The sequence below is a fragment of the Natator depressus genome, chromosome 7 (genome assembly GCF_965152275.1).
Source record: "Natator depressus isolate rNatDep1 chromosome 7, rNatDep2.hap1, whole genome shotgun sequence".
NCBI classification, from domain to species: domain Eukaryota; kingdom Metazoa; phylum Chordata; order Testudines; family Cheloniidae; genus Natator; species Natator depressus.
In genome coordinates, this window is record NC_134240.1 from 81,674,578 (window position 1) to 81,699,600 (window position 25,023).

The following is a 25,023-nucleotide window of genomic DNA, read 5'->3' on the forward strand; positions in this document are numbered from 1 at the left end:
GATTCTGAAGATGAAGAAATTCCCATTTCAGCCGCACACTTGCTGGCAGGTTGGTCGTGCAGCACCATCCACAGCATCTATTCTGTTCCCAAACTCACTATTCATAATGTACTTTCTGTTAATTTATTCTGATAACTGAACTGCCCTTGTCACACACACCCCTCTGCCAGCCTGCTCAGTTCAGCGGGGGGCTTGGTAGTTTCTAGTCAAGGATTTGCTGTGTATAAACTCAGATCTGCGGGCAATTGCCTTGGACTGAAAAAAAAAATGCGGAATCTGCAGTCCCCATGCTCATGGAACACTGGACTCTCTACCTTGCCTCTCTGAAAGGTGGCCAATAATTGTAAACTACCCTCACTTTAGTAGGAGCAAGGCAGTGAGGAGAAGCAGATCTCTCCACGCTTTGATGTCCAATCATAAGGAGAGCAAACAAGCCCAGATCAAGTTAAAAGAAAAACAAAAACAAACCAGAGCCCAGACCTCAAAGGTGTTTTAGTGCATGACTCCCATCTTATCCTTTCCTTTCCCCTCACTTCTGCCCCTCTCCACGACTTCTCAGTAATCCTGCCAGGGTCCTGAGGACCCCCCATTTTTCCTACACAGCCCCCCACACTTGAGCCCTTGCATCACAGCCAGCATCCTTCACCAAGGAGAACTGCAAGGGCCATTCAGAGCCCATCAAGATAGTGCCTTAATTAGACAGAGGCCACTAGTGACTGAGGCAAGAAATTCCCCCATGGGACTGAGTGATGGGTACATTGGCTCTGCAGCACACCCAGCCAGTGAGAGACCAGGGTAAGAAATCTCTCACATAGCAGCACTCCACTGGGTTAGTCAATTTGCTTTCTTTCTCCTGTGTTCTGCATCTCAAGTCTAAAGGAGTTCATTGGTTAAAGTCACAGCCGCATCACGCCTTCACTGTTCTTTCTGCCACATCCTGTGTGATCCATCTGTATCCTACTGAGTCCCCACCCAGATTGGTGGGGCAAATGCATAAACCACCAATGAACTAGTTTCCAATCAGCTCTCCCTTTTTTCTTTCAGGGCCCAATTGGTTTGGATGGCAAACCTGTAAGTGAAACATTTCCTTCACAGCTTCTCTCTCCCTGTCCATGTCCCTTTGTCTAATATTTTCCCCTGTCCTCTGAGCCAGGCTGTTAATAGGTTAATTTCTATAAAATTATTTTGCAAAGTGTGTGCATGCCCTTATGCATATGAAAGATTATGGGCAGGAGACCACCACCACCAAATCCCCCTGGAGAGTCTTCAGAGCATCAGTAAATCCTGGAAGGTGCCCTACAGATGTTGCTCTTCTGGTTACCCTATTGCTTCATATATGAACTAGCACTTATCCCTAAAGCTTCCCTTTAAACCTAACTGAGCAATTGAGTTCCCACCTCCAGCAGTGACAGCTAGAGACAGAGACAAATAGAATGAGTTTCCTAAGCTTCAGATATCATCTCGCTGCAGCCTAGACTAGCTATTAATTGAACATTATGGTTTATTCCTTTCCCACATTGCAATAGGTCAGCCAGCAGAGGAAAGGATTCTGAAGGCCTTTGTGGCACTCAAACCCCTTTTGTGGTGGACTTTGTTGTAAAACAAACAAACAAAATGTAAATAATGTCTTGCCCCTTTAAAGGGGAAACAGATACTGCAGAGTTTCTCCCAGCCAGAGTCAAGAAACAAGGCATGAGTTGTTTCAGGCAAGTCCAAAAGAAAAGTCTAAATTGTAGCTCACTGCAACTAAGTTACAGAAAGAAAGAGAAACCACATTCCTCCACCCAGTGCTCCTCCTAGCACCAGACTGCATGCTAAGGATCCTACCTCACTACCAGAAACATCCCTCAGCAGTTCCCAGAACCATCCCTCTTATACTCTGATGGGGGTAATTAATCAATCAGAGCACTGCTACCCTGCACATCACTACACTCAGGGCAGACAGCTGTGCTCTTTCCTCTAGTCCAAAGGAGAGCATTAACCCCTTCCTGCCAACCTCTAAGGAGGGTCTAAATACCTCACCACATGTCCATGCTATTCATCAGCAAAGCTTTATTTTCTGTACTTTGCTCCAGAATGATCAGGAGTGATGATCCACTTGCTGCCAGGCTACATGGAGACAACATTATGTCTTCCTTGGTACCAAGAATAAGCAAAATGAAATGACCAGCCACAGCAAGGGGATGTGTAAATGCAGTGCTTACGCCTGATTCTATCATGATATCACACTCTTTTTCCTTTTCAGGGCCATCCTGGACAGAAGGGGGAGATGGTAAAAATTACATGTATATCTTCAGGGAGCAGTGGGTTGGTTTGGGTTGTATTGGTTCTCCTCAGGGGCATTAAGTAGAGTTTGACTCAAATGAAATGAGCTAACCTCTGCATACTAACCACCCAAATTCCTGCTAACATACTAACTTTCTAGCTAATATACTAAAATGATAGCAGAAGCTGGGAGGTTTATCTATAATTTTTACATGATGAGTACCTGTATCATCATGTCACAATAGCAACTCTATAGTTATGCATGGGAATGTCATTTCCATTATTAAACCTTAAGTTCGGTTACTAAGTATGTTCTTTAAAAATACTTTGGGAACTGAAATGTTTCATGGTTGGACTCATCTCAGAAGTGAATGTTTATGGAAAGGTCTCAGAGTAGCAGCCGTGTTAGTCTGTATTCGCAAAAAGAAAAGGAGTACTTGTGGCACCTTAGAGACTAACCAATTTATTTGAGCATAAGCTTTCGTGAGCTACAGCTCACTTCATCGGATGCATTCGATGCATCCGATGAAGTGAGCTGTAGCTCACGAAAGCTTATGCTCAGATAAATTGGTTAGTCTCTAAGGTGCCACAAGTACTTCTTTTCTTTTTGTTTATGGAAAGTTTCATAAAAACCCATTTAGCAGATTTTGGGTTTTCTGAACAACAACAAAAAGCACATTTGTCACCTGTTAAGATGATTTTTCTTGATAAATCCAAAATGGCTTAATTGTAATGCTACCAACTTGGCATGTACTTTATGGTGTCCTAAACAAGGCCTTGTGACTTTGAGATATCTGAAGAACTTTGGTTGTGAAATCACAATGATATAGATGTTTAAAACTAATGTGTAGCTGTGTTAATTTCCTTCATTTTATCAAAATTTCAAATTTTGAAATTTTTGGCCAGCTCTAATTTTCAGAGGTTTCACATGGTTCAGGGAGTTCACTATTCACAAGGTTATTCAAATGAGTAATTTGGAAAGCCAGCAATTAGTAATATCGCTGCAGCCAGCAGTCATATCAGCTACATATAGGTAACTGGACACACTTTGGGTTACTCAGTTTTTACTGTTTTTGTTCTTCCAAAAAATATCCATTTTGTTAACTCTACTGCTATTCTGCCTATGTGTGCTTATTCCAGCAAAGTCACTAGTTTCAGTAAGTCGCAGTCCATGTGTTGATATGCAAGACAGAGAACTAAAGCAATGTGGGTGTTCTCTCTTACTCTCCACTTAAAGCTAAAGTAAAATCTTATATCTCTCCCTTACTTTTCTCCCTAGAATCTGTCAAAATAGTACAAGCCAGAGCCCCACCAAGCTCCTGCTTGACCTGACGTGAAGGCCAGCAATTACTGATTTAACACTACTTTGCAAATGAATTGTATTTCTCTGTCCCCTTACTGTTAAGTAGCTTTCATTAATATACCGCATGCACAGGGCATATCATTGTTTGCACCAGACAGAAGCTGCCTGCTTAAGGTGCTAAATATTTTGTATTTAATTTAATCCATTAGAATCAATATCCAGTCATGCAGGATGCTTCCTGAGTATTCCTAAACATCAAATTGAAGAAACAGAGAGTTAAAATGGGCCTGACTTACACAGGATGCTCCCATTGGCTTCTGTAGTTAGAGCCCATCTTTCTGTAGGGCTAAATGCTGCCCTTTGAGGGCACACATATGATTCTCAATTAAGCAAATGAAAATTTTATGAGGGAATTCAAGCACAGACTTTGGCTTTTAATTTATTCAGGAGTGAAGCTGCAAGGTGCCGAGCAACTGCAGAGAGACACTAACCAACCTCAGTTCCTATGGAAATGAACAGAGGGTGCCCAACACATAGATAGAATTAGGCCTTAAAAAAGAAAAACTATAGGTGAAGCTGAACCCGCTGGTGAGCGTGTATTAGAGGTCCCCTCCTGTGCTGTGCCGTGCCGTGCCATGCCACAGAGGATATTGTTACAACCCCTCCTTAGAGAATTTTAGCAGCTCATGCTTTTAGTTCTGAGGCCCCTGGTTCAATCCCTGGTGCGTCAGCCAAGATGGCAGCCATCAGATAAGTCGGGACTCATCTGGGGAGTCTCAGATGCTCAGGATGAGCATCATTTGCGCAGATGAAATATGTAACCCTCTGGTGCGTCTGTATTACTGGTGCCCCTCTGTGCTGATCCACAGAGAATATAAGTTGCTCCAGTATCAACTCATGCTTTTGGTTCCGGAGGTCCCTGCTTCAGTCCCCAGTGTGTCAGCCAACAGGGCGGCTGTCATATAACTACTTAATTTTTCACTCTCCTGTTGGCATCCCCATTCAGTAAAGCTGCAGGACTTGTGCATCTTCGCTCCTCTAGTGTAAGAAACGCTGCAAAGGGAACTGAGATCTACCATAGAACATTTTGGCTAAAGACTTTTTAAAAAGCCACATTTCCATCTGAGTACATGCCACATGTTGAGATGTTTAATATTCCTGTCATTGACTATATAAGAATATATATATAACTCACAACAATGTATTTTTTAAAGGGTGTTGCTGGTCCCAAGGGACAGCCGGTAAGTGCTGTACTTATCACCTTCTTGTAAATCTACCTTCTTTTGGCACTTTTCCCCTAATAGGCACAGTGCTCTTTAATTAATTTTTTAATTGTTTTCCTTTCACAGGGACCTCCAGGACAAAAAGGAGAAAAGGTAATTTTAATGGGAGCTGGGTTTATAATGACATTTAAAAAGCAGGGAAATGATTGAGTGATTCATCTTGGTGCTCCATAGCCTTCAGCTACGGCTTTCAGAGCAAATTAGGTCAGTTCACAAAACAGACAAGATTTTTCTAGTTGTGGGCTCATCCTGTGGACATCTGAAAATCAAGCTGTGTTCCCCCTGCTTCATACATCAACTCCTGTCATGACCAATGCCAAAGATTATGGACTGAGAACTCCTCTGGAAATGCTGTTGATAATGCCTGAGGCTGAATGGAATACAGCCTGCTCTTCTATAGCTAAAGAGTTTAGGGTAAAAACTTATTTTCTTCACTAAATTCTGCAGCTCTGACTCAGAATAGAGATAGGAAGCCAATGTGAGCTATACCAAAGTGCCTTTTTTGACCATACTCATAATTTTAACTGAGGCTAAAATGTTTTCCACATGGTCACATTGTAATCAGAACAGATACATTTTAAAGCATGAAGGAGAGTCAAAAGCAGCAATGGATAAGGAGCAACATGAGACCTAGGTGCTTTGATGAGGTTTTGTTTATTTTTTCCTAAATTGTTTTAAGAAAAAGACCCTGACACTAATAACAAAAGACAGTGTTTCCAAAACTAGAAGCCAAAAGCATGTCTCCTAAATCCATACGTAGGCCTCTAAATAAGAGGTCTGATTTTCAAAAGTGCTGAGTGATGTTGGCTCAAGAGTTTTGAAAATTACCATTTATTTAGGTGCCTAAATATGAATTTAGGATCCTGTTTTTTAAAAATCTTATCCCAACTGTGAAGACCCAGCAGCTACAATGAAAATCTGATGGGTTATATGCTGTGAAATCCTATAAAATGGTAGTTTGTGTACATTTCAAAATGAGAGAGAGAGAGAGCGTGACAGTGAGTGAGTGAGTGAGTGAATGTCCATTGCTTTCTGTGGATCTCTGGCCAAAAGAAAAATGATGACACTGGGGAGAAAAGGGGTAGTGGATAATATGCTGGATACTCAGCTGGTATAAATTGGCATCGCTGGCCCATTGAAGTCAGTGTAGCCATGCTGATTTTTACCTGCTGTGGCTCTGACCACATATGCCTACTTTAGTTCACTGCATTCACAGTTTAAACTATTTTCTTTTAATCCCCTCCTTTCACAGGGCCAGTGTGGAGACTACCCACACAGGGTAAGCAGTATTTGTTATTAACTGTCCCATGGCTTCCTGCACATTAATCCTAGTCTGTTTGAATGGCTTTTATATGGGAATGTAGGATATTTCATTAATGAGGTCCGTCATATGTGTCCCATAAGTGCCATTTTACTGACTGATATATGTTGTTGGAAGATACTACATAGAATTTTCAAGGAGGGATTTACAATGTTATTTCATTCCTTTAAACTAGGACAGACCCCCAGATATATACCCATACCATCCCCTCATACCATCCCCTCATGGAGAACCCGCCATCATCATCCTGTCAGGAGGTGAACTTTGCCTCATGAGGAAAAGGATGTGGGCTGCACCCCTAAACCTGGTGGATCACTACGGATCTGTAGGAATCCGGGGTCATTCAGAGGTTTTGTGCCTCCATACCAGCTCTGGACCCTAGTGAGTGCCCTCACTGGCAGCATGGCTAGGACATCTGGGGGACTCAGGGAAAAGGCTATACAGCTAGGGGCTCTGTTACCTTTTTCACCTAGTTCGCATAAGGCCCAGTCAGGGCACAATGGGCATCTCCTGCCCTGATTCTGTACTGTCTTGGACACTTCTCCCTTCCCAGCCCCTCTGCTCTCTACCCTCTCCTCTTCCAGCAAAGGCCCTGGACCATGTGGAGAGCCTTCTATAGAGCCTGAAGGGAAGGATGGTGCTGCAGAGTTGGCTGAGCTAAAGTTGGGTGAAACTTCCATGGGTGGCCCCCTCCCAGTGCAGATCCAGAGGGCACAATCTGGCCCATAAAGGGCTGCAGAAATGTAGACTTCAGGAGCAAATCAGTGAAAGGCAATGGGTAAAACTGGCAGTGTGCCTGGAAAGCCTATGTATTTATAGTTAGAATGATTAAAGTCCATGTATTCACTGAGGTGCGGGAAGTTTTTTGAGGGAGGAGGGGTAGAAATTCTTTACCCAGTAAATAATGCCTATGGTCTACATTTAGCGTTAGACATCCAGTTCTGTCACAGTTCCCAGTGAATTCCCTGTAATCTTGTAGATGCCGCCTGGCTTTTTGCACATCACTAGTTGGAAAAGGGGAGGGACACTTATTTATTTTGGTAATAATCTTATTAAGCCCAGGAAGTAGCCCCACTTGCTTCGCCATCCTGCCCTGTCCGGCATGTACCCCTTTCAAGAGAGACGGGCGTATATCATGGGGTTTAGGGGATTATAGGGATAGAATTTAACCAGGCATAAACAAAACTAAAAACAACTCTAGCTCTGAAAAGCCATTGGAAATGCACTGGAAGGACATCATATGAGAGGATTGAAACTTGTAACCACTGTGCACAGGGAGACAGGCTTAAAAGCTTTCTATTTATTTTTTCAAAAGCCTCTGGACAATTAGATCGGGTGCTGGCCCCGGGCCCAGAGAGAAGTGGGGCTAGGGGTGGTACAAGACTCTGGTATAAAGACTACATGTAGATAGAAAACCTGTCAGTGCATCTGCATGTTGGGGGGAGGAGGGTGGTCGTGTGTTCCGGCCCTGATACAATAATAGAAGGTCAGCTGTGTTTATTTAGACAAGCCATCTCACTAGATTGTTATGTTAAAAAAAAAAAGCTAACAACAATGTTCACTTAAGCAGTGTCCTGGGTTCCATTACAGCCCTTGGCTCCAGGCTGTCCACATTGTTCAAGGTGAAAAGCGGGGGCAGGGTCCTAACAGAATTAGGAACGGAGAAATTGATTACAAATTAAGAGGAATAACCTCAGTTTATACCTGACTGAGGTCACAAGTGGTCTCACTTCATAGTCATTGCTGGATGTTGGTCCACATTTAAATACCACCTCTACCCCATCAATAGTTGGCAGTCTCCATTTAAAAAGGCCCAGGACTGTAACACAGGAGGTGCTACAGCTTAGAATTATGATGCAGACTGGCGAAGCTAGGCAAGGGAACCCTGCCTGTGCCCCCCTTGGCTCTATCCAGGACTAGAGGAGCACCAAATCCAATCTTTTAAAAAGTGGTATGGAGGTGCTTAACCTGTCTGAGTCAGAGCTTCTGACATGTGTGTGACAACTGCCCTCAGACCAGTTTTCTGTGTTAATATACCTGTGAGCCAGAGGGCTCTAGGGGGAAGGGAATAGTAGATGTGCACCAGCCTATGCACAGATATCCCTCTCTTCCTCGTTATAAGGAAAAAAAAGGGGAGTGCACATTAAGAAAAGTCCCTTTTTAGATAGTTTTATGCACTTTTTTAGATAACTTAGAATTTGTCTGGTTCAAACAAGCAGCAGTTACCATCATCAAATGCCATGGGCAGGACAATGAATTAGAAATATGATAACAACAGAGACAGGTTTTTGTTTTTGTTTTGTTTTTTTTAAAGAGAGGAAATTTAAAGTCAGGGCTCCCTCTTAACCTGCCTTGGCCCATTTTTTAAACCATCAGTCTATTGTGTAACCCATGAGCAAACAGGACATACGTTCCCATAGGTAAAGAGACCATACTAGGAGGTTACATGGTATAATCCTTAAAGACAGACTGGGTCATTAGAGCATGTTCCAAAATCACAATGGCCAGTGCAGGGCTGGGAATGGAACCTGGTCTCAGAATAGTCAGGCCAGTAAAGTTCTTTTTTCTCTTGATGATGTGGTGTATCTAACTGACCCAGTTCTGTGTCACTGTGTCTTCACTATCCCCTAGGAATACCTAAGTACAACACTCGCAGCCCTGCGCTCTAATCAGATCCTTACACTAAAGGTTTGTGGGTAATGGTCTAACTGGACCCAGTTCTGATGCAAAAGAAACAAGGATGTGGATCCAATATTGCATGCTCTGTGTTGAGAAGAACTTGCCATTAGGACTTTGGGGATGCAATTCTGGGGACAGAAGAAAGAGGCTTGAAAAACATTTCTTACTTACACCTCATATGCTTGCTCTCTATGTACTTGAGTTCATAGCCAGGTCCCTTCTCACCTATGCTCAGTTTTGAAGAAGGGAAACTAAATAATCTCCTGAGTTTCTATGCCGTTTTTGTCCTTACCCATTTTGAATAGCCCCTCCCACTCCCTTCCTACCAGCCAGCACATTTCAGCCACTACTTCTTCGAGTCGAGTTACACAAGATACAACAGGGTCCCCAGCCCCCCCCCACACACACACAAATTCCATCTTGGTGACTCCCAGATCATTCACCCAAGTTACTACAAGGGGATGCTAAATGGACCCTTTGCCCACCTGAAAGATAACAGTTTTCCCAGCCCCCACTACACGGGCAACCAAGCCAGAATGCTCCACTGAACCACCAGGCTGGTCTCTTATATTACCTTTCTCCCTGACATTGTCCTGCTAATGCCCAAAAGGAAATGTGCATTCATCAAACCAAGCTGAAGAAAATGCTAGAATATCTCTGTATTTTCCAGCCATTGTGATACTGCATCATGATGAGTGGTGTTGACCATATTCCACACAATGCACACATGGCACTGAACACCCTAATTAGTACCATGAGAGCTCTGGTAAAATCCCACCTGCCCCACTCCAGCCCTTCCTTTCTCTGTTCTTTGCCCCACTCTTCACAAAGGCTTGCTTTTTGGCAGAGGAGAACCTGCTCCTATCAAAAGTGGCCTGGCTGATTTTCTAGGGCCATTTTGTACTTCTTGATATCTTATGATTTCTTGTGTTAGATTAGGGGACAGGAGAACATTAAAAATGATGGAAACCTGGAGGCCATCAGTGCAGACTGCCACTGAGAGACTGACTGGTCTCCAGAGCCCTGGCACTGAAAACATGGCTGCTTACTCCCTCCCAGATGCCACATATGCTGACTGCATGGGTACTGCAAGTTTTCAAAGGCTCAGTTGATCATATAGCTTCACCTCAAAAGCTGAAATTATCATGTTTTATTCTTCTGAGTTTCAGTGCACCCTAATGTGGTCTGTAAATCTGTTTTTAATTGTGGTCCTCTGAGTCAGAGGTTCTCTCCACTAATTTACCTCAAGTATGTATTTACTGTTTATATAAACTGCCCAGTGGGCAGGACTGTAAGGCTGCAATATTGTGATGACATTTCACTTTGCAACAAGACTGGGTCTGAGCTTTCAGTAAAACACAAACACCCATGTTTAGGGGGAGCAGAGCGTGCTGCTTAGATGCACATCATCACTGTCGTGGGAGACCTGCGGGCAACACCTCTCAGCCTCGAGTTCACAGCTCACACAGGGGAAACCCACAGAGAGGAGCACTGTGTGTGCACACATGGAGGACTTGCTGCTCCCCTCACTTACACTGCTGTAAATCAAGAGTGACTTCAATGGAGTTAGGACTAGTGTGAAACTGAGGTAAATGAGAAAGATAATCAGGCCTAATATGAGCATTCCTGCTGTTTGAATCGGTGCTGTCAACACCAGTGTTCTGTGGATCAAAGCAGCTTCCTGAGTGCACAGGCAGACAGGAGCATGTTTGGAAGTGGAAATTAGATACGGCAGAAAGCTGAACAGAAGACCCTGAGCTTTAGCACATGGTTTTGATTTGTGAGGATCAGCTTTGTGATGTAGAGAGGATTCCTGTCCAAAACGGATCACAAGCCATTGTTACTGATAAACAAGGAGACACAAAGTGCAGGCTCAGCGTATTGTGAGGCAGAAGTTCATCCTCTGGTAATCAGGGGACATCTCAATTCACTTGCAAGTTGGGTCCTGATGATACTGAGGGTCTTTGTGAAGCAAAAGAAAATGAAGGATCTTGAACAAGTGAGACGGTCCCTAATAGAACTCTGCTTTGCTATAAAAGGGTATAAGTTCACAAACTGGTCTCATTCTCTCACTGCTGTCCCTGACAGGAAATGGGAGGTTGATGAATAGGTGATGATCTTTGTCTCTGCTTGGGAGGGACTCCTTCACTGTTGTGCATTGACCCCTCCAACCAGTTAAATGGTGGAATCCCACAATAGCTTGAAGGAGCAGGTCTAATGAGGAGGAAAATGGCAAGATTATTAGGGCTTTTAAAGGAACATGGAGGACAATCTTGGGGTAAGGGAGAAAAGGGGATAACTGTGAACTGTAGCGATGGTAACTGTATAGTCACGTCTTCGTAATTTGTAAAGAATTCATTGCAGATTTATCTAGTAACAAGATGATGTCCAGAGAAAAAATATATTTCTTGTAATGAGGGGCACAGAAATATGGAGCCACAATTGCCAAAGAGCGCAGGTGACAAGAGGAGCTTTAAAAACATAGAACAAACTGCTGTCTTAATAAGTGCCCCAATCTAACAAGGACAAATTGAGAGAAACAGCACCGTCCCCAGCGAACTTTGGGGAGCTGGGGAGAAGAATATTTATGTTTTGTTGCAATAAAGTTTATCTGAGGAGTGCAGCAGAAGCTGGCACAAGAAATCTCTTGGTAAGTTTCCTTTCTGAGCCGAGAGAGAAAGCAAGAAAGAACTGATAGAATGGTTGGGTGTGAGAGACCAAGGGGTAGCAAAATTATAGTCCCTTCAAGGAAAACCAGGGCCTTCCAAGGCCTAGCACAAAGGTATTCCTTCCTGTGTTTAAAGTACAATACAGAAGAGCTCAGAGGTTTGCCAAGCGGTACCCGATGACAAGTATCCCTCCCTGTGCCGTTCACAGCTATCTCTCAACTGTGGTTTATTCTCATTACAGTCTTTCTTTTTCCCTATCTTTTCATTTTCTTCATTGGCTGCTCTCTCTTGATGTCCTACTGACTCCTTTGCCTTGTGACCTTTGCCCTGTGACCTTCGTGTTCGGTCTTCTTCTTCAGCTGTTGCCTCTCCTCAATTCAGTGCGGCTGGCTCCACCCCCGGTCATAAAGAGACGCACTTTCCAGGTAGACACTTTTTCCTCCTTGCCTGTTTTAAGCCTACTCTGAATCATAAGATTAATTAGCTTCTTTCCTTCCTTCGAGAAGGGGTTTCAAAAAGACTTTGGCAGAGCCAGGGGGCTCTCTTTAGAGTGGAGCACATATTTGGTGGGAAAATGTGTCTAAACAGAAACATAGTGAATGCAGATTTTTAAAATAAAACAAATGAAATATGAAACATATGACTCAAAGGAAAATGCGGTAAAAAAGGAGGTATGTCATGGATAAGTCTGACTGCTACCTTAAGGAGCCAGTTCCTGCATGCACAACAACAACAACATCCATGGCTGGTCAGAGATCCCTTTTCGAAATTTAGTTAAGTGCTGTAAAACTGGTGCAAGAAGCCATGCTTACTAGGCAAACTCCTGTCTTAAAACATACTGAGCCACCTCACGTTATCAGCTGATTTTTGTCATTCCCTTGCATGGTCACTTCAAACAGTTTTCACTGTGTTTGAGATATAGAAAGCAGGATGACTCAAGGGATGGGTATTCCCTATAGAGCCTTTCATCTCCAGGCTACTGGTCCATGCTCAGTACAGTTTACCACTTACCTAGAGTTATCATCTGGTGTTTTTTCACCCATGTGAAATGAACTGGTGATCTCAGCCCAGTCTCTACTGGACAGGTGTTTACAACACACAAACCACCACAGCTGGCATTCGTTGCCCCCCTACCTGGTAGTCTCAAAAGAGAAGCAACGGTTTGAGCTAATAGAAAGATTTTTAAAACCAAAGTTCATTTCCTGGGCCAGGTAGGGAAGCTTGCACTGCTGCACTCCATTCTATACCTGGCTTCATTCTCCAGGACTGTAAATCTCATAAGCATTACCAAAAAAAAAAAAAAAGTGAATTTGAAGTATAGGATTCATTTAGCGTCTGTGAAATTCACTCCGTAAGCAGCAGAAAATGTAAGCCCACTCCAACAACTCTTGCCTCCCCACAGCAGAATAGTAAGTCATATGAACCCTGGGAGCCAAACATTTGGAATGCTAGAAAGAGCTGAAGCTGTAAAACAAATATGACCACTAGTAGTTGGAAGAAAAACTGCTGCTGCTTTACACTACATCAGCAAGAGTGTTATAACAGAGAATTTGTTGCGGGGGGAGCAGTGGTTTAGCTGCAAGCCCTGCTAGAGGGAGAAGAGAACATTGAATCCACAAGGAATATCTAGGCAACTAATTGGTGTCTAACAAAACTGAAAAATAGCACCGATTAATGGCTAAAAATATTAAATGACATCTGATAAGTATGATATCTGATCTCCAACTTACTTTATCTACCCTATGAAGTGAGCGGTAGCTCACGAAAGCTTATGCTCAAATAAATTGGTTAGTCTCTAAGGTGCCACAAGTCCTCCTTTTCTTTTTATCTACCCAGTTACATTCCAGTTAAATCCTAAAGGGTCTTTCCAGGCTGAAAGTACTAATAAGAATATAGTTATGTAGTAACTAAGCTTTATGTGACTAGGAGTCTGTCTATATGGAGCACTTGCTTAAACAAAGTGAGCTCAGTCCCCTGCAAAAAAGCAAGGACACTGCAGTGACAGCATATGCTTTGCTCAGGCATCCCACCAAAGAAGGTTGCCTGTGTCTCTCTGAAAGCTTGCCAGCTGCCAGTGTGAATTTCCATCAAGGCAACTGGGTTTAACATATATACACACATTAGCACCTTCTGTGCGCCCGTCATCACAAGAAGTGGATAGCCACATCCAACAGAGGGCCCATTCCAGTTATGGACAATCTGAGTAGTGGGAGACGGAGCAGGCAAATAGGATTCCCCCTTGTCTCAGTAAGATATAGAGTTAGCAACTGAAAGTACCAGCAAGGGCTAAAACACAAATAGGTGAACTTTATCACCTTAGTATGTAACTAATAGTTTGTTTTCATAGTCAGAAGGTTTTTAAAATGTGTCTTTTTAAAACTATGCCAAATCCAAAGGCTTGATAGCTCAGCAGGTAAATGGATTCCCCGTCTGCCTGGCTTAACTTCAGATCCTTGTCGGGTCAGAAGTGAAAATAAATGTAGTCTCAGCCATGTCTGGAACAGTGAGGTGTGTGCCAGGGCTAGCAGTGTAAGTCAGGAATGAGAGGCAATAGCAAGGAAGTCTTGGGCAATTTTGTAGTGTGCCGCTGCCTGACTCTATCCAAGGCTATTTGCCTCATGTTTTTATCAGAACCAAATTCCCTCAAAAAATTAAAAGCTAAAAAGTATTTAAAGGTGTGTGGCTGATAATCCTTTAATGGCACTGGCTATAGAATATACATTCAGCTCAATGAGGCTCATGTATCTCTATGGAAAGACCCCAGGATGTGCTAGGAACTGCTTACAAAAAGGGGGAAAGATAAAGCTCTTTTTTCCTAGGCCGTAGAGTGGGCAGGGTGAACAACAAGCTATTCTGATTGGATACGGAGGGATATTACAGAGGGGAGGCCGGGTCACTAATGGGCTTGAAATGTTTCATTTCAACTTTCTCATTTTGATTCATATAGTTTCAACTTTTATACTGTATAAAATAGTAACTATAATATATCAATATAATATATCATATATAATATAAACATTAACATAAAATTGATCAAAATGAGAAAGTTAAAACAAAATGTTTTGACATTATCAAAACAAAAGGAAATTCAAAACAATTTGTTTTGCTTTTTCCCCATCAAAAAACTTGTTAAAAAACTGTGGATTTCGATTAAACTGCATTTTCCAATGGAAAACTGTTTTGTCAAAAATGTTGCAACCAGGTCTGCTGCTAATGTGACTGGTGCCCTCTAATGGCAGTGCCCTTATACTGACTAGCCACCAACTACCAAACCCTCTTGCATTCAGGTTAAGTCCTCACCCATTACAGTGTTAGCATCTCCATTGTTATAAAACAGTCCTTTTCTGCTGGTCAGTGTTGTTCCTTACTAGTTCGAGGGGAATTCACTGTGGCTAATGAAGTAATAGCTGTGGCCATTCCTTGGGCACCTTGAACAAGCCTATTTTTATGTAATGCTTGTTGTTAGCTTATAAACTTAAGGACACTGAAAGTAGGAAGAGGGATCACATAACTGACTTACAAGAACACATACCTATAGCATAGATGTAGCATTGGTACTACGTGCACGGGATATGTAATACATGCATTGTACACAAGCGTGGATAATGACTGCATGTGAATGGAACCCCATTGCACCCAACAACGTCATGTTCTGCGCAGTACAAGTTCAGCGGAGACAATGCTCTTTATCTCCTGTGATATAGCCCCAAACCCATATATTAATTTTGAATAAATTACTACGTTTTATTTCAGGCCTTCCAGTGAGATCACAAAGAGAAGTTTGTTGAGCTTAAATCCTGCCACTGGTAATAGGACTTTGTGATACTGTATCTAAGAAGAGGGAATTATAAAAAACAGAAAGCAGAGAGCTAGATAGCTTAACTTGAGAGTCATAGCCCCCATGGAATTTAGTGGATTAATCATTTATGGATCAGCAGTCTGGTATTTAAATGGGATCCTTCTAAATCATCACCTTCTCACCACCAGCCAGTTAGACTCTTGATTCCCCCACCCTGGGACAACAGAGGCAAAAGCCATGTATGAATGCTTTAGAATGTTGGGGAATCCAAGATACTGGCTGTTGAGGTGGCATGTGATGGGCCAGCTACAAAAGGCTTAGTTCAGATAAGCACCCAAAAGTTTGGATGCTTTTGTGTACCTTATCCAAATCAAATGGATTTTAAGTCTCACAAGAATAGGCTTTCTCATGAGAATCCTAGGTCTTCCTGTTTCTGGCCGGCTCCAAATTAAAAGAAATTAAGAAAGAGCAGACACATGCCAGAACGGAGAGAGTGTTGTCTAGTGGTTAGAGTATGAGGAAAAATTACACTGAGGACTCATGGCTCTGCCAGTAAGTGACAGAGTGACCCTGGCTTGATTTCTCTAAAATGGGAATGAGAATAGTCCCCTATTTCAGAAGGCACTGTGAGGTTTCAGTGATCACTGACTGTACAGTGCTTTAAAATCCTTACATGGAAAGCACTCAGAGATTCTTGGGGGATTCTCAATATTATTATATATAATTAATTATACTTTTTTAAACTTAAAAAACCAGTTTACTTTGTATTTGGGTTGCTCCTGGCACTATTTTAGTATCTGATCCAGTTTTCACATTTCCTCTAAGTGAGCTCTGACTAGGAGTTTTAAAATGTACTTGCAAACTACAGGGAAATGGCTCCAATTATCCACCCAGAAAGACCATCAGAAGGGGACTTTTGCCTGAGTTTTGGAAACCTCTCCTGCCACTAACTGTAACTTGCTTGGCTTCTCGCTCTTTCATTTGCTCTGGCTGAGCTGCTGTATGTCACACACTCTGGGATACTGGGCTATGGGTTAACCCTGCCTGATGGTAACCCTTCTTTTAATGAACCTCAGGGTGAACAAGGACAGGCGGGGATTCAAGGTCCACCAGGGCCACCTGGTCCACCAGGGCCAACTGGACCATCTGGACCAGCAGGAAATCCAGGACAACCTGGCCTAGTTGGGCCACCAGTAAGTTTAAAAGAAACCAAACAAGCAGCATTTATCCTTCCTCTCCCCTGACATGCATGCAATTTCCTTAGCCTTTTATTGTCTCCTCTGAGCCGGGTGCACTGACCACAAGCAATGGCTGGAGGAAAGAGTTCCCAGGCAGGGAGGGAGGAGTTCTATGCCTCCAGCTATCCCTATCTGCACACACATGTGAGAGGGTGACACCAGTGCCATTTCCTCTTCTCCAGCCTATGCCATGGGGAGGAAGTAACACTCCGGCTGTAATTAGCCTGCACTCAGCAGAAACCAGACTAAAAAAAGCCCTTGAAATCTCTTTGATGTTCTGCTCCTAGTTCTATTCCCAGGCTGACAGCAAGCAGCCTAGGCAGGTGAAAATACTGTCACTAATGTTCCTTTCCCTCTCACAACAGGGCAAAGCAGGGGAGCCTGGAAAGGCAGGCAAGGATGGAAAGGTAGGTACAACAGAGCTGCCTCACTCCTCTTGGGCATGCAACATTCGTTGCATGAATGCAGCCAGCTCCTTAATGCCTGAGGATGTGGAGAATGCCTGCAGGACTGAACCAAGTGTTCAGCTAACTGGGTGGCTGCACTTAATGTCTCCATTGCTGTCTGTTTCATTCACCTGGGGTCACCTCAGCTGGCTCTGCTCTCAGGGTGCACCCAAGTTCCTTGCTCAGAGACCGTGGAGAGGCATCTTAGCGTATTTTCCCATGGTAAACATGATCGGAAGCACTTTACATTGAAGTCTTCTGTCCAGAAAAGAATATATACAGTATAGCTAGTGCCAGTGCTAGCTTTTCCCAAACTGACCCACCCATCAATGAGCCTCAAACCTGACCTGGACTCTCCTGGGGGTGACAGGTAATTTAGTCTCCACAGACTTTCAGTCCTTGGTGTCTCTGCCAAAGAAAATACCAGTTATGAGGTTTTACAACTGCTGACATCTGTCCACTAGGAACTGAGTGAAACCATCAAGTCATTTTATATAGGCCACGTAACAACCATCAGTTAGGCATGAATTTTGGTCTTTGCCAATCTAAGATGGGTTGGAACTAATAACCTATATGTGAAACGCTCCTTAGTTCCAGAGTAGCAGCTGTGTTAGTCTGTATCCGCAAAAAGAAAAGGAGTACTTGTGGCACCTTAGAGGCTAACCAATTTATTTGAGCATAAGCTTTTGTGAGCTACAGCTCACTTCATCGGATGCATTCAGTGGAAAATACAGTGGGGAGATTTATAGTTCATTACCCTGTGAGTCTCTCACTTCACCTCTGCGTCAATTCATTTGTATGTAGCCTAGAATGATAACGGTGTCTAGGGACTGAGTAACTGAGAAGAGATGCTGATAATAAGTTAGGGATGGAGGAATGGAGAAAGGTCATAAGGATCTGTGATAAAAAATCACCAGGATAAGAACAGCAAAATTAGGGCTTGCTTATGCTGATGCCTAACTTTTGGTTAGTGTGTTTGCATGCAACAAAATACGGGAAGCCTCTGTAATGGTTGAAGATGTACAGCCTATTACCTGCTATTTCCTTAGTAGCACACGAAACAACTACTCAATTCCTGGGTCTAACAATGAGGAGCATGGCATGCTGGGCATGCCGGACATCCTAGTACTTAGGAAATAAAGATCCTTGCATTCTCAAATGTTTATAATAGCTGTTTCAAACCTGCTTGAGAAAAGGGACATGCAGTCAACAGAGGAAAGAGAAGCCTCTCTGTGCATGTGATCTACAGGCAGAAGACTCAAGACTTGGAAAATCCCGCTTTTGATCTTTTAACCCAAAGTAGCTGTCTGAATGGCCATAAACAGGCAAAAATACTGTAAATTCAGGCCGTAGAACATATGTGGGGTATCTGTTCCATCTTTCTTATTTGGATTGTGTATATCATAAGGGCAGCTGCCATATGGAACTTTTAGATATTAATATTTATATGGTATGTATAGTACCTGGTGCTTGATATGTGTGCAGATTGAATGACTATTTCTAATTTAGCACAACTACTGGTGTCCTTTCTTCTGAAAGTCTTATTAACATATTCCCACTACTAGGCAAGTCAAAGAAATCCATGTTCCATAAAACCCATGCTTCCTGCCCCTAAAGAGTACTTTCAGACGTGTAGCATGCCACACAGGTAGATTTCCTTTTTAATGAAGAAAAGAACAGCTCTATTTGCGATCTGATAATAGCACATTCCACCATGAAGAAAGGATCTTTCTGTTATTCCGCAGTGTATTCTAAAGGACAGGTAGTCCATATCAACTGTCTCCCTCCCTTAACTCCTTTGAGATCACCTAGCTGGGTAAGGAAGAGACTACCCATTTATTGAATACTACCAGTTTCCAGTTTTGATGGTTTTGTTTCTCCAGTGCATATACAGACAGTGAGCTGGGAATGAGCTAAAGATAGGCAAGAAAAATAAACCAGATCATATTATGGGACCATGACATGCTGGGCAACGTAGCTTGGTTTTCAAATTTACTGAGACAAAGCCTGGTGGTTTGGGACAGTACTTGTGGGAGGGGGGCTTGGCTGGTATTTACTGAAATGGGGAACCGTAGAGTTTATTTACGCGACAATGAGAATCATTTTTGCAGTGACATTTTAAAGTGATGAACTCTTTAAAATCAAATTAGGCAGTGATTGATGTCCCAGTAGAAAAAAAAATTACCCCCACCCCAGTTCTCTAGATATTTTCAGTTTTCCCTACCTCAGAATGTGTTCTTATTTTATCTACAGGGTTTACCTGGACCCCCTGGACCAAAGGTGAGACATTTTTCATCATCTGTAAGCAAAAACAAGGAAAAGTTTAAAACCCTTAGCATGGACCCTGAGCAAAGCTGGACGTGATCATTGTGGAGAGGTGGGGAAGGGGGAGGAAAGGAGGGTTGCTTCATAATATTTCTGAAAAAGTTCATGACCAGACTGAAACATCTTCCTAAGGGCCCATTCCAAGACTCCTGGCTTATTGTTTTCAATGGAAGTTTTGTCTGAGTGAGGAGGTCGTCATCAGGAAATATTGCAAAAAAAAAAAAAAAATGCAAGCCATGTCTTTGCCAGACTTTACCATAGAACATTTACCACATTTTGTGAATTTATTTTGTAGCCATGTTGCTAATTTTGTCAAATTTCCCATTTTTACTTGCCAAACTTATGAAATGTCACTGACAAAATGTGAGATTTCTTTTGCCTGCAAAAGTCCCCAATTTGCTTTCCCTGAGACTCTTCAGACAGAGCTCTAAGATTAAGTCGTGTTAGGGCAGATTAACTGTGTAAATTGAAAGCAAAACCAAACGGTGTGCCTTGCAGTGTGTGGTGCGGCTTTCCTATTATGTTGTAATTCATGCAGGGTAAAACTCACTCCTGTGCATTGGACTCAGACAAGACATATGCCCTGTTTTGCAAGCTCTGGGGGGACTTAAATGGTGTCTAGGCCTCATTGTGGTTCTCTGCACAAGGGAGCATTTCACCCTCAGTGTCCTATTTTTCTTCCTACATCTGCACAGGGCAAAGGACAGGGATTTTCCCCTTTTCAGCCTAGCCTCATCGGCTTGTCTTCATTTTGATTTTTGCAGGGAGACCCTGGAATTCAAGGATACCATGGGAGGAAGGTAAGAGAGGGAGGTAAACTTCTGAGACGCGCAGAGCAACTGGATGATCAAGTATCTTAAAATGCATTATGGTGAACCAGAGTCTGGTGGGAGTGTAATAGCAGAGAGATGCCATCCTTGCCACACACATTCATACACACACAGCCAGAGGTCTTCCATCATTTCCTGCAACGAGTGACTTGCTGGCAGAGGCTGGGTATGGAGGAACTCTGACCTCCCCCATAGCCAGCATTCCTCTACCATTTCCTGCAGTGACTCCTTCTAAGCGAGCCGAGTACTGAAGATAGTTTCAACTCCCCAGTAACCACTACGCCTACCTACTTCCCTGCAGCAGTTTCTTCTGGAAGAGGCTGAGGCAGGAAAAGCTGTAAGCTCCCCTATAGATTCACTTCTTCCTGGCTGAAATTTATTTTGTGCACCCATGGGTGGACATCCTCCCTCTCCGTCCACCCAGTCTGAATGGGGGTTGGAACAAGCTATGGCATTTACATTCCCCCGGTATGTATCGTTCTCCAGACTAAATGATGGAAGATTTGATTCAGCCATAGGTTACCAGAAAGAAGCTGGTATTACCCAGGGCTGTGGATCTCTAGCATTGAAAGGTCTGCCCAAAGGGTGGTTGTCCCAGTGCAAGGCATTTGCACTCCCTATATGTTATGGGGCACCGAAGTGGCCAGAGCAGCCCTAAAATGAGATGGTGCTGACCAGAGATGGTGCATAGCCGGGGTGCCAGGGGAATATGCTCATTCAACTCATTCCCAGGCAGCTGGATTCTGATGAAGCTCCAACAGCGCATTAAAGATACTCTCCTGGGGAAACACTGTCTGCCTTCCCCCAAGGTTAAATCCCATCCTAGGACATGGCTAGCCGTGCCCCAGCGGCGCTGAATCCTCCCAGAGAGTTTAAAGGACAGACAGAGAGGGGGAGAATGAAATGAAAGAGGATAAAAGGGGGAGAAATATTGACAAGGAGGATGAGGGAGTGAGAAAAGGAAAGTGAGTATTTCCAACAGCCGACAGTTGTACATGCTGTGTTATCTATACGTTCTTTTATGGGTGCTCTGTGGGTGAAGTGGCAAGACCTGAGAGCTTTTTAATTAGTTCTGCATAAACTGAGAAGTTTTTGTTATGTCAGGAAATGAAAATTATAGCCCCTGTGGACCACAGTCCATTCCTGCAGACACACACAAAATTTACTGCTTCTTCTTTCAGCAAACTGTCGGTTTTCTCATTAACCATTCATCCTTCTCTTTGCGACGTTCAGGAAGCTTCTTAACCTTCAAATGTGCTGAGGATGTCACTGATATGGCATATTAGTGGGTGTTTGTACCCGGATCTTTTCCTATGCATGGCAGTTAATCTGGTTGATTTATTTATCAAGCAAGGGGGCTGAATTCCTTTCATACTGTGAGAAGGGTGATCCCAGGTCTGGGATCCATTAATGGGGAAGTGTGCAGGAAACACAGGATTGAATGAACACAGAGGAGAAAGTCCTCCCCACTGAGTCAGAAATGAAAGGAAGGAGAAACTTCTATACTGCCCTTATCTAATGGGCAGACTCAGGATTTGGAGAAATCTCTCCCTCCGTTTTGATTTTTTGTATTGAAGGTAGCTTTGTGATACGATGGATGTGGTGACTATATCTTCAAATTTAAAAACCAGGATGCTTTTGTGGCAACATGTTTTAGGGTCATAAAATACCCAGGCAAAAGGCAAAAAAAATTTTTTTCAAGATGTGCTGGTGTCACTACTGTTAGCTTCTGACTCAACAGCACCACAGGTGTGTTTCTCAGAATGGAGGATTTTTTTCCAGTAACTCAGCATTCTGAATGAGTTTATAACTGAACATCAAACCAGTGTCATTAACATTCACTTTGAGCAAAAAGAACAGCTTTGATACTCTCTACACTCAAGTAGTCATTATCTTGCTCCAAACACTTCATCACATTGAATTCTTGCACCACTAGATTTTTTGTTCCTGGTAAACGCATGGGAAATTCTACTAAATGTAGCAATATGGCCTCAACAAACATTTTCTAGTTATTAAAAACCAGCAACCCAACATGATGACTGATGAAATGAAAAACCAGGATTTTTCAGGCAACCCAAAAGAAGTTCCTGGGACACTAAGTTGTGAAAAACCTGGACACATGGATATATGGTCACTTCAGCCATGGATAAAATGTATATGAGGATTGGAATACGTGTTCATAGCACCTAAATACTGATGGGATCAGGCTATTTGTGAGGAACTGGCTTCTGTGTTCCATCTCTCTTTGCTTCTTGCTAAGCAGCATCTCTCAGGGCAGGGTAAGAAGGTTATGTTGCCACATGTATTATGGGACTGTTCTCTGTCCATCCCTCCCACATCTTTGTTAATATTTCTTGATATACTGAAGGCCCCTTTTCTTCCTTCTGTCTGTGTTTGCCTCTCCCTCCATTTCCTTGCTTCTCTTCTCAGGGTGAGGTGGGTGACGCTGGCCTACCAGGTGCACCTGGCCTTCCTGGACCTATTGGCCCCAAGGTAACCATTAAACTAAAAATTCTGAGCTGGTCAGTACCTCCATCTGCTTATGCAACTTATTGCCACCCAGACACGTGCACCTTTTACAGAAACACAAGTATACAGGGGTGTGATACAGTCTCAGATAATATGGTAAGCAATGTGATATAAATGTCTAGATAGACTCAATAGATTCTTTGCACACTCTGTCTAGATGACTTACAAGATCCAGAGTTGTTTTTGTAGATGGGGCCTGGACAATTGTTAGTGACTGGCCTTGAGGCAAGAATGATTCCTTGCTCTCTGGAACCAGGGCCAGGCTCCAATGTGCTCTGTCACTTGTAGATGTTGTAATGTAATGACTTGTATGTGCATAGACCATTATCTTCTGCTGGAACATGACAGATTTTGCAGTTAGTGGAGCTGCTCCTTTACATAACCTCTGGCTTTGGATACTGGAGGTGTTTGAGTGACAATGCCTTGGATTTTCAAAGGGGCCTCAGGTAATGAGGCGCCCAACTCCCATTAAAAGTTACCTGGATGTAGGTATCTAACTCCCTTTGGCTCTTTTAAAAATCCCAGTCAATGCCTCCTATGGATACTGATGAATGTCATAGACACTGATCACCTAAGTGTGTATAGAACATTCTCATGCACCCATTTCTCCTCTACACATTGTCTTGCATCGGTGTGCAGGGATGACTGAAGTCAGACCCTGAGATGCTACAGTCATTGTGCTTTATCCTTCAGTCATTACTTGGCGGCTACAGCATGCATGTCTCATGAGCTAAGCTCTATCAATTACTTTCTATTGTCATTGCTATTAAGATTATACTGTTTTTCTCTTTTTGTTCAATATGTCTATCTCTGTTTCCTCTCTATCTCTGTTCTCCTTGCACAGGGTGAAAAGGGGGACACTGGCATGAAGGTAGGCATGGGAAAGATGGTTTTCTACCATATTTTAAGAGACAAGTTGCTGTTCAGAACACTGTATTGTAATTGGGAGCTGGGACTGAGAGAGACCTGTTGGATATTTAATGGAATATACATATGGGCTGTGATTAATCACAAGCAGACACGCTATGTCCTGATTCTTTTAGGTACATGCAATACAAGCTGTATTTCTCTATGAAGTTTACTAATGATTTGTTACATCTCTGTATTTGAAGGGATGGGCTGGGGTTTCCTCATAAAGTCTGGTTAGCTGACACATCAAATCTACTCAAGCTCTGCAACTCTGACGCTGAGGTTTGGCACTATTCTTTCAGTCTCCCTCTGCTTCTAGGCTGGACAGCTCTTTTTACAAGCTAACATGGTTTTATGCCCATATGTTATCTATTTGGTTAAAATTTATTGTGCTGACATTTTAAAAATATATTACTCAGTACAGACTGTTTAAAACTTTACAACATTGGCCGTTTTCATGACAGTCAAAGCATATTGTGTCATACCATATATTTTAAATATAATGAGAAAAGGCCTGTTTTGTAATATTTTACATATATTAACTCTGACATATATATTTAAAATATTTATTATGTGAAATACATTGTATTAATCATGCCACAAATGCATCCATATAAATTTTTCCTTAGCGGGGGATTATCATTCTAATGCATTAAAGGTTCCTTTCAACTATACTCTTGTGTGTTAGAATGAGTTTAAAGAGATCTTCTTGAGGGATCTGGGATCTCCATTTAATAGTTGTATATTACAACAACAGATGATCTTCCTTTTAAGATCAACTAGAGTACCACCAAATAGATCTTCTAAATCATTGCTTTATGCAGATCCTACTCATAAACAACACCTGCATGTAATCCAAGATCCTTCCACACATCCATTCTTACACTGGTGTAATTTCATTAACTTTGATGGACTTAGTCCTGATTTGCACTTATGTAAATGAGAGCAGAATCAGACCAACAGAAGATGGGTTTTAAGAGCTACGAAATTACTGGGTTCTGAACAACTGTATGCTTTCTCTTTAAACTAATAGGTAGAATGAATTGTGGATGACTGAGGGCAGTATATGGTCCTAAATGAGGAAAAATACTATAAGTAGAATCCAAGTCCCAAGCCTGTTTTTATTCACTTCTGTCACTGCTATCAGTCACCTGTTTCTCAGGCACTCTAAGTACATGGATTAATAGGCCTTTGATTCAGTTTCTGGAACCAAAACCAAAATTGCCTGGTTCCAACTCCAGACTAAAATAACCCCTCAATAACAGATGACAAATCTGAGACAGCCTCTCAAACATTCTAATCCCCTTTATCAACTTTAATTGCATTGATCGCTTGCCTGTCTTGTATTGCGATCCTAGGGGCTTATCACAAACTCTCCTTCCCATTTCCTTGATGTATCTCGGACAGCAACAGAGACAAGGAGGGGG

The 25,023-nt window shown here is 42.7% G+C and overlaps 1 protein-coding gene across 1 annotated transcript in view; it reads left to right on the forward strand.

The window, feature by feature from the left end:
• Positions 1 to 25,023, forward strand: part of COL13A1 (collagen type XIII alpha 1 chain) — a 153,282-nt gene that overhangs the window by 77,686 nt on the left and 50,573 nt on the right. The window contains exons 9-20 of the mRNA XM_074958917.1: positions 1,045 to 1,071; positions 2,246 to 2,272; positions 4,783 to 4,809; positions 4,918 to 4,944; positions 6,104 to 6,130; positions 11,880 to 11,945; positions 16,396 to 16,512; positions 16,923 to 16,964; positions 19,257 to 19,283; positions 20,093 to 20,128; positions 22,589 to 22,651; positions 23,532 to 23,558. Coding sequence (XP_074815018.1) covers positions 1,045 to 1,071; positions 2,246 to 2,272; positions 4,783 to 4,809; positions 4,918 to 4,944; positions 6,104 to 6,130; positions 11,880 to 11,945; positions 16,396 to 16,512; positions 16,923 to 16,964; positions 19,257 to 19,283; positions 20,093 to 20,128; positions 22,589 to 22,651; positions 23,532 to 23,558 — 513 coding nt within the window. The remainder of the gene's footprint in view (positions 1 to 1,044; positions 1,072 to 2,245; positions 2,273 to 4,782; positions 4,810 to 4,917; positions 4,945 to 6,103; positions 6,131 to 11,879; positions 11,946 to 16,395; positions 16,513 to 16,922; positions 16,965 to 19,256; positions 19,284 to 20,092; positions 20,129 to 22,588; positions 22,652 to 23,531; positions 23,559 to 25,023) is intronic.